General features: G+C 47.8%; 1 protein-coding gene across 4 annotated transcripts in view; it reads left to right on the forward strand.

Moving 5' to 3' along the window:
- The window catches only part of Kctd19 (potassium channel tetramerization domain containing 19), a 37,054-nt gene extending 27,483 nt beyond the window's left edge, over positions 1-9,571 (forward strand). For all 4 annotated transcript variants that reach the window (XM_087205168.1, XM_087205179.1, XM_004843235.4 and 1 more), the window contains 10 exons: positions 616-776; positions 2,270-2,370; positions 3,966-4,108; positions 4,320-4,403; positions 4,675-4,789; positions 5,281-5,908; positions 7,461-7,652; positions 7,827-7,981; positions 8,302-8,403; positions 9,259-9,571. In XM_087205168.1, the coding sequence (XP_087061294.1) occupies positions 616-776; positions 2,270-2,370; positions 3,966-4,108; positions 4,320-4,403; positions 4,675-4,789; positions 5,281-5,908; positions 7,461-7,652; positions 7,827-7,981; positions 8,302-8,403; positions 9,259-9,372 (1,795 nt within the window). In that variant the 3' untranslated portion in view covers positions 9,373-9,571. The remainder of the gene's footprint in view (positions 1-615; positions 777-2,269; positions 2,371-3,965; positions 4,109-4,319; positions 4,404-4,674; positions 4,790-5,280; positions 5,909-7,460; positions 7,653-7,826; positions 7,982-8,301; positions 8,404-9,258) is intronic.

The following is a 9,571-nucleotide window of genomic DNA, read 5'->3' on the forward strand; positions in this document are numbered from 1 at the left end:
AACTAAAGTTAAGGGTGGGTTTTCCTGAGCCCCTGGTGACAGGGCCAGCTGACCCTAAACATTGTCTTACTTTAATAGCGTCGACTGGGGCCTTGTTGGTCCAAACCATCATCTGTCTCTCCCAGACATTTCCTCCCCTAATGTCACAAAAGGCAAACACAAGTGCCTTTGAGGGGAGGATCAGGGTGTGAGAAGGGTGTTGGTGTTCAGATCTCAGCCTCTTTCCTGGACACATAGGGTGTTAGTAATCTCTCAAGGCAATGGCAGGCTGCCACACCAGGACCAAGAGGTCTCAGACAGATATTTATGGGGCAGGGAGGGAATAGATGGACTCTGGCCTGGTCTCTGAATCTGAGACGGGGCCTGGAGACTTAAAATGAGTCAATTTAGTGGGCTTTGCTGAAATAGGTCAAGCCCAGCTCCACATTGTGTGAGCTTGTGTCCAGGCTTACTCTCCTTCAAGATAGCATAGATTTCTAATTAAATTGAGGAAATTACATTACTGATGCTGGGCTTGAGCTAGTGTTGTGGCATGTTCTAGGGACAGAAAGTTTACAGGGTAGACTCTTAGGGTGCAGCGCAGAGGCTCTTTGTCACAGTCTTTCTTCTGGGCAGGAACTGGTTGGGCACTTGCCGTCTGCCGCTGACAGAGACCCTTTCCGAGGTGTATGAGCTTTGTTCCTTCCTGGACAAGAGGGACATCACCTATGAGCCAGTGAAAGTGGCTCTGAAGACTCATCTGGAGCCGAGGATTGTGTCATCGGTGGATGTGCTCAGTAAATGGGGAAGCTTCTGGGTTTTGATTTAGTACAGAGGTGGAGGTCTTGGGGACTAGAGAGGAAAGACAAGACAGGCTGGGACTAGGAACTATAGGTGGAAAGTCAGACCAACATTTGTGGGCTCTCTGTAAAGGGAAACTTTCACGCTAAGTTCTCCCTCCTTACCTCTGAGCCTATGGTTCATCTCAGTAGAAGAGACAGGGCTGCTTACCCAGACGGGGCCCCCCCGGGGGCCAACATGCTGTTTCTCACCATCAGGCAGGGAGGAATGTCCGTGGGTCCACCTAACAGGTGAAGCAGAGGCTCAAGAAGGAAACTTGCCCAATTTACACAGTGCTAACACTGGAGCTTGAATCTGAGTCAATGTGTTTTTACCAGTTAATAAGCTCTTAGCCAGGCATATTGGCACGTGGCTATAATCCCAATACTTGGGAGGCTGAGGCAAGAGAATCGCCACAAGTTTGGGGCCAGCATCAGTTATATAGTGAATTCAAGGCCAACCTGAATTACATAGGGAGATCCTGTCTCAAAAAAATATCTTAAGAAGCTTCCTGGGTCAAGTTTGAGCTGTAGTACTACCATTCAGCAACATTCACCATTTACTGAGCACCTACCATATGCCAGGACAGAGGTAGAAAATTGTACAGCATGGACTCAGTCTCTGTCTACCTGGAGTCCACAGTGTAATTCTGTAACTCCTACATCTTGGTCACATAATCTAGTTAGATACCCTTTGCTCATCACAAACCTCATTAGAAACTGGTTCTTGGGCCAGGGATGTAGCTCAGTGGTGCTGCTGCCTGCCTTGCAAGCGCAAAGTCCTGAATTAGATCCCTGGTACCAAAAAAAGAAACTGGTTCTCAAACATCAGAATGAGGCCTAAATATAGTTACCCCCAGAAAAAACATCATGGGTTCATCTTCCCAGCATAGAGCCCTGGGACACACGTAGATACTTGGTCTCTATAAAAGTGACAGTGATTTGATGAGAGCTGGCTGTATGACATCTGCCAGACTTAAGCACAAACATGGAGAGGGACCGCCAGCATCAATTTGATCAGCCACATGAAAAGCTACACACCCAGGACACAGCCAGCCAGAAGCCAGGGCAGTCGGCAATGTAGGTGCATAGGACCATGAGCCCAGCTTTCTTGAGGGAGGTGGGTCAGCCAAAGAAGGATCAGTGCCCTCATGATTAGAATTCCAGAAAGCTTCCCCTTCCTACCCCAAAGTCACCTCCTGACCCTCAAAGCTGCCCTTCCAAGCCTACCTCACCCCTTCCTCAGAAACCTATATTGTGAGAAGCACCAGGGAAGACTAATGTTGGGGATTTCTGCTACTTTTCAGAGTAGGCAACAGATTCTGTTGTCTAGAGTGGGCAACACAATGATGAAGCAGGGAGTCTTAATATGAAGCATACTGTTGACCAAAATGTCCTACCTGATTTCCCTTCTGGCCATATGATGTGTTCCCTCTCACTGGTTTCCATAGATGAATGGACAGCAGAGGTCACTGTGTATTCCCCCCAACAGATCATCAAGGTTTATGTTGGAAGTCACTGGTACACAACCACCCTGCAGACTCTGCTAAAGGTATGCTAGTCCCAGGTGCCTCATTACCACTCTGGCTTCCCCTCCCGAGCTGCTCTGGGACCTGTCAGCTAACCCATACACAGCCTTCAGCACCTCCAGCACCTGCTAAGACAAGGACTTTCCCCCAACTCCACTACACAGAATGAGCAGAAATCCTATCAACAGATAAAGAAAGATAAACTTGAGTCATTTGCAGGAAAATGGATGCAGAAATTTGCAGGAAAGTGGAATGCATCTTGAGACTGTAATGTTAAGTGAAATAAATCAGACACGCAAGTTTAAATATTGCATGGTTTCTCTTTTTTTTTGGTACCGGGGATTGAACTCGGGACCTTGCACTTGTGAGGCAGGTGCCGGAACCACTGAGCTAAATCCCCGGCCTGGTTTCTCTTTTTTTAAATTTTATTTTGTTGGTACATTTTAGGTATACAGTAAAATGACATTCATCATTGGAAATTTGCACCTTTACATAATCTGTCTTGGTTCTTATTGTTTCCCCCTTCCCCTGCCCTCCCTTCAACCCCTCCATCCCTCCTTATTTACAAAGACTGTTTCCATTTTTTCATTTTTTCTCATATTAATTCCATTCCCTTCTTTCCTTTCCCCTACCCCTCATACTTCCCCTTCCCCTTTGCCCCTTTTCTTCCTATTTCACATTATCTATTATACCTTTTAGTCCTTATTTACACTTTAAGTTTCTCACACTAGAGAAACTTCAGTATTTACACATGTGTGTCCTATTTATTTCACTTAAGAGTTTTGCCTCAATGTCCATCCATTTAGCTATAAATGTCTCTAATTTTTCATGTTTTATGGCTGAGTAGTACTCCATTTTATTAAAAAACCCACATTTTCTTTATCCAGTTTCCAGTTGATGGGCATTTGGGCTGTTTCCAAGTTTTAGCTATTACAAACTGTGCTGCTATGAACATGGGTGCATATATATCACTGTGGTATGATTCTTTTAATTCTTTGGGGAAGATACCCAGCAGGGGAATAGCTGGGTCAAATGGGACTTCCAGTCCCATGGCTTCTCTTATATGAGAAACCCATATTATACATAAAGAGCAAAATAGAAGATAATGGAAAGTAGGAAGATCTTTCTCAAATGGGAAGGGGATCAACAGATGGAGGAGGGAAGGGAGGAGAGGGAAAGGGGATTTTTAAAAAAGGAATTAAGATGTGTTACATACATGTACCAACTCCACACAAGTACTGTAAACATTATATACTATAAACATGTACTAATAAAAAAAATTTTGTGAGCACAAATTGAATGAGCAGCATGCAGGGCAGACCTCAGGTGTGTGGGCAGGGAGGAGGTCAGTTCTGAGGGGCCTGGACCAAGAAAGAGATAGAGTTGGGTTCCAAATGCCTTTGGGGGCATCTAGAGACTAGCAAAAGCTGTAGCCGAGATGGGGTGCTCCTCCCCACTGTGCCTCCCTGTGGCCAAAAAGAAAAAGAGATGGAAATTCCCAAAGCCTCTAATGTAGTTAGGAAAACAAAGTGAGAGATGACTGACCTGTCCCTCACTAAAGACCTAGCCCTGTGACTAATGATTCTGTTGTCCCCCATCACCACCCCTTCCTGCCCAGTATCCAGAACTGCTGTCCAACCCTCAGAGAGTGTACTGGATCACATACGGACAGACCCTGCTCATCCATGGGGATGGCCAAATGTTCCGACATATTCTCAACTTCCTGAGACTTGGAAAACTGTTCTTACCATCTGAATTTAAGTAAGCAAAGCAAAGAAGTCATATGATGAAATCAGTGAGGTTGATCCCTTCTGCAACAGAGGAAATCCCAGTTTGTATACTTCAGGGAGGAGGTTCCATTATTTCCAACATGGGCACTGTTGTTCAAGGCAGCATCTCTGGGAGCTTATGCACCCTCACACACACACTCCCACCACAACTGCCCGGTCTGATGTCTCCTTGTCATTTGCAGGGAATGGCCTCTTTTCTGCCAGGAAGTGGAAGAATACCACATTCCATCCCTCTCAGAAGCCCTTGCACAATGTGAGGCATACAAGTAAGAAAACTTTACGTGGGACTCCATGTTTAGAGTGTGGACCTTTGTATTTCTCTTGGAAATGCTAAGTCTCACCTGCTAATGAGACCTGTCCTCCTTGGGATTGAGGGAATGAAATAGGTTCAGGACTGACCAGTGACCTAAGCAAAACCATTTAAAAACCCCCTTTCCTCCACTGTCATTAATACCCTACCAAAGGGCAGATCTAACCAACTTGCTGATGGGCTGAAACAAGCTTCCATCACTAACCAAATCCTCTTGCTCTCTGCAGAGCATGGACCCAAGAGAAAGAATCTGAAAATGAAGAAGCTTTTCCCATCAGGAAGCTGCATGTAGTGACAGAAGGGCCACGGTCATTGGTGGAGTTCAGTAGAGATGCTAAGGAAGTAAGCCCCAGCCTTCTTTAGTTGAAGCTGTCTTCCAAGAATACCACTACATGGGCCAGGGATGTAGCTCAGTGGCACCGTGCCTGCCTGGCAAGTGCAAGGTCCTGAATTCGATCCCTGGTACTGAAAGAAAAAAAAATACCACTTCAGGGGTGTGGGGTGTGTGTGGGGGATGAGGGTTTGGTGAAGTGAAAGAACAGGGCCTACACAGGTTCTTAGTACATGATCTTGTTTCTGAACCCTGGGGGCAAAGGGATGTGCTGGCTGTTTTTAGCCTGGGATGGTGATAATCTCTCTTTTAGACTGTGAGCAGCCCCTAGACTAGCACCATCCCAACTCCGATTGAGCAAAGGTAAAATCAATCACCTTTGTCAGGTATATGATTGTTCTGGGTGAGCAGGTAGAGTTTTGGAGGCCCGGTTTAGTAGGTCTTGGGTGAGGCTTTGGTGACAATGTACATTCCCAGGTCTACCATGTCCTTCCCTCCTCAGACTACAGCCTGCATGCCTGTGGACTTCCAAGATTGCAATGACAAGAATCCATGGAACAAGACCAAGGGGAACCTGGCCAGATCTAGCCAATTAAAAGAGGCTGAACAGCACCCCCGAGCCATCCAGGTCTCCCTATGCCGAAATGCCAAGAAGGCAGACAATTCCAGCACATACTCACAGTGCTCTGGCTTGTGTGGCAACCCCAGACACTGGGGGGCCCACTCTGAGAGTCCTCCCAAAAAGAAGTGCCCCACAATCAACCTCACACAGAAACTTGAAACCAAAGACCCTCCTGTCACCCCCATGCAAAAACTCATCTCCCTGGTAAGGGAATGGGACATGGTCAATTGCAAACAGTGGGAATTCCAGCCCCTGACAGCCCCCCACAACAGCCCCTTAGAGGAGGTTGCCCCACATCCCTCTTCCGGAAATGAGGCTGCTTCTGAGCCCAGTACCTCAGCTGCCTGGAAAAGCCATTCCATAGTCTCAGAGAAGGGCCCAAGTCCACAGGCAGGGGCTGGAACAGCAGCACAAGACAAGGGGCCAGAGCCAACCTTTAAGTCATACTTCTCCACAAAAAGAGCTGTAGCCTTGAAGGACTGGGGCAAGCAGAGGCCAAAGGAGAGAGGTGAGTCCTATTTCATTCTTTTTTTTTTTCTTTTTGGTACTGGGAATCGAACTCAGGACCTTGTGCTTGCCAGGCAGGCACAGCACCACTGAGCTACATCCCCATCCCGGTCTCATTCTTGACCTAAGTCTCATGTATAACAGAGAATGCAAACTGCTTGGCTAAGTTGACAGCAAGTTAGTGACAGAGGGCACCAGAGCCCCCCCTCACTGATGACAGCTCTGTGTCAAGCAGCAAACACAGACATGACTGGTGGACTAGTACGGCTTAAGAGGCCAAGAGACCCACATAGAGTAAAGTGGTGAACATTTTGGGAAGGAGGAGCACAAAGGAGGTCAGGGGCTGGGAAGTCTTCAGTGCAGAGGGGTAAAGTCTAGGATATGTGTGGAAGGAAACACTGGTCTAGCTAGAGGCCTGGCTTCCCATGCAGAAGCCATGAAAATGAGGCTGTCATCAGGCCTAGTCTTGTGGGCCAAGTTCAGGATGTTGTGCTCTGTTCTGACTCTGGGGTGGGTGGCAGCCTCTGAAGGATTTTCCTGGGAACATGGGGTCAGATGTGTGCTTCAGAAAGCTTGCTGAGGAGCAGAGGAAGTGTGGCAGCAGGAGAGGTGTGTCAGAGGCAAGAGTTCAGCAGGGAAAGCAATGGGCCAGTGAGGAAGGCTCCTGAGGTGGCTGGACAAGAGAAAGAGTACATCTGGAAGAAGAAGCACGCATGGCATGTGAGATACTGAGGCACATCAGATGGAGAGCCCAGGAGACACGAGGGCCTGTGGAGGCTGGGGTGACGAGAGCTCCTGTGTGGCCAGCAGCGGGGAGAGGGAGGCCGCCCAGGGAAATGTTCTGAGAACTGCTGTGCCAAGTACTTCCTCTGCTCCCTCAAAGGCCTTCCTACAGGACTTTGTCACCTTCCCCTCTGTAGCTCAGGCCCTCCTTAGATGGGTCTTTTTAGACTCCACCTGTGAGCCCTAAATTGGTCAATCAAGCTTTGGGGTTATAATCACCTACCCTTCTACAGTGGACACATGTAAAAGTCTGGCCCCAAAAGATCCTTTTATTTTTATAATTTTATAAAGATTCCCAGTCCTCTACTAGTTTGTTTGAACCCAGGGCCTTATGAATGTAGACAAGCACCCTGCCACTGAGCTACATTCCCAGCCCTTTTAATTTTTTATTTTGAGACAGGGTCTCACAAGTTGCCCAAGCTGGGCTAGAACTTGCAATTGTCCTGCCTTGGCCACCTGAGTAGCTGAAATTACAGGTGTATACCACCATGCCCTGATGTCTGCTGGATTTTGTTGGCCATATTTCGTACCAGTCTTAGTTCAACAGAGGAATTTGGAGAGTTCTTTGGAGTTCTGAAATTCAAAAGTTGGCTTGCAAAGATGCCAGGGAAATGAAGAGGAGAGAGGTCAGGCCAGCCCTGCAAGCCCAGGGTACCACTTCCGAGAAGCCAGAGGCCTTTGGAAGGTTGGAATGAGAGGTCCCCTCCCTGCTTGGATCCTGAGCCTGAGCTCTTAAGGATAAGGAGAGCAGCCTCCCCTTGTTTTCACAGAAAGCCCTGCTCCTGAACAGCCTCTGCTTAATGCCAGTGGAATGAACAACCCAGGAGTCATTCTCAAAGTGACTCACCCTCCTGTGGTGGGTAGTGATGGCTCCTGCATGTTCTTTGAGGACAGCATCATCTACACCACACAGATGGACAACCTCAGACACATGTCATTGACATCCAGCCCCCAGCCCCAAGGTGAGGCTCTGGAACTATACCTGGCCCCATACTTTGTTATGGAGATGCTGGAGCCCCCACCCAGGGTATTGCAGGGACAGAGTGACCTTGGGAGCCCTGCGGCTCTCCCCATCCCCATGGTGGTCTCCAAGGCTGTGGGTAGGTATGGCCATATCCACTCTCCCTCCTCCACAGAAGTGACTTTCCTGAGTTTCTCTCTATCCTGGGAAGAGATGTTCTATGCGCAGAAATGTCACCGCTTCCTGACTGATGTCATCCTGGATTCCATCAGGCAAAAGGACCCCAAAGCCATCACAGCCAAAGTGGTCTCATTGGCCAGTGGGCTGTGGGTATGTGCGACAGACCCCAGGCCGTGGGGCACCCTGTGTCTTCTCCACCTGACCCCCTCCTCCTGCAGTAAGTGGTGTAAGACAAGAAGAAACAAGCTGAGATGTGGGTAAGGGAAAGAAGTCAGGCGTAAAGGTGGCAGACAGGGCAGAGACAAGAAGGTAGACCAGTTTCATCTGGACCAAGCACTGGTCAAGTAGATTTGGAGCACCTATTCCTAACCCTGTACCTCCCGCAGGCCCAGGGAAGTCCTTGGTCTGCACACCACTCTGAGGGGCTGGGAGATGTTCACACCTAGCCTGACCATGCGTTCTCCTGGCAGACACTACACATCAGCCCCAAGCAGTTTGTGGTGGATTTGCTGGCTATCACTGGCTTCAAGGATGACCGGCACACCCAGGAGCGCCTGTACAGCTGGGTGGAGGTAAGGCCCACCTGCACCCCCAGGAATGGCACCCTTGTGGATGCCTCAGATGGACAGTCTTGCTGCACGCAGGCCAGGGCAGTAATGTCCAGAAGACTAGGCAGCTAGGCCACTGGTCCCTGGTCCCGGGAGGGAGAAACAGTAGCTGAAATTAACCAATCCAGAGTAGTCAAAAAGTAACATTCAGGCCATTAGTTTTTATAGTTTTCCTCCAAAGATAATAACCGTGCCTTTATTCCTTAATTACCCTGGCCACACACTTGGGGAAACATGATATGCACTCAAGCCTTGCACTTCCAGGAGTCAGACCTTTCCAACAAGTGTACTTCACCTACTTAGCTATGATGTCACTATCTTTTCATATTTAAGCTGCTTTAAAGCATTCTTTGTAAAGAAAAAGAAAATCCTCAATAGGACAACTATTTTTCTGATTCCTTAAAATAATTTCAGCATTGTGGGTAGGAAATAATTAACTAATTTTTCATTAGTCTGGCATTTCTGTAATCAAGTGCCTTATTATAACAAAATTTACTATAAACAAATTAGTACCCAATTACTATTAGCCCTCTGGCCTACTATTATCTATTGTTTGTAAAGGTGAGGTCAGCATCTATGGTTGGAAAGTGGAAAACCTTGTTTTGAACATCTAGTTTTTCTGCTCAGTTCCCTGGTAGCCACTCCTAGCCACAGCCCTGTGAGATGCCTTTGGGCAGAACTGAGCCCTAAAGCATCAAACATTACCAAGAACAGGGCTTCCCTGTCCATCCTCCACCTGGTTGAGGGAACCCCACTCACATGGAACTACAGTAGGCAACTAGCCATGAATTCAGGGCTAAGACAGGCCTTTCCTTGCAGCTCACACTGCCTTTCGCCAGGAAATATGCCCGCTGTGTGGACCTGCTCATCCAGAGAGGCCTGTCTAGGTCTGTCTCTTACTCTGTCCTGGGCAAGTACTTACAAGAGGGGTAGGGTACCCAGAGATGCTGCCCCTAACAGGCCCCCACTGGTGAAGGTTCATTTTAACTGGGGAAATCCCAAGAATGCATGTACCCACCCAAGCATAGAAATCAGTCTAGTTTTTTTGTTTGTTTTTGGTTTTTTTATTATGAACAAGTAAAACTGTAAATCACAACTCAAAGGACTTAGACTCCTCTGAGATACCAAAGGT

Source organism: Heterocephalus glaber, unplaced genomic scaffold (assembly GCF_053883595.1).
Source record: "Heterocephalus glaber isolate CG9 unplaced genomic scaffold, H.glaber_assembly_v1.0 deba00000071, whole genome shotgun sequence".
Lineage (NCBI taxonomy): Eukaryota > Metazoa > Chordata > Mammalia > Rodentia > Bathyergidae > Heterocephalus > Heterocephalus glaber.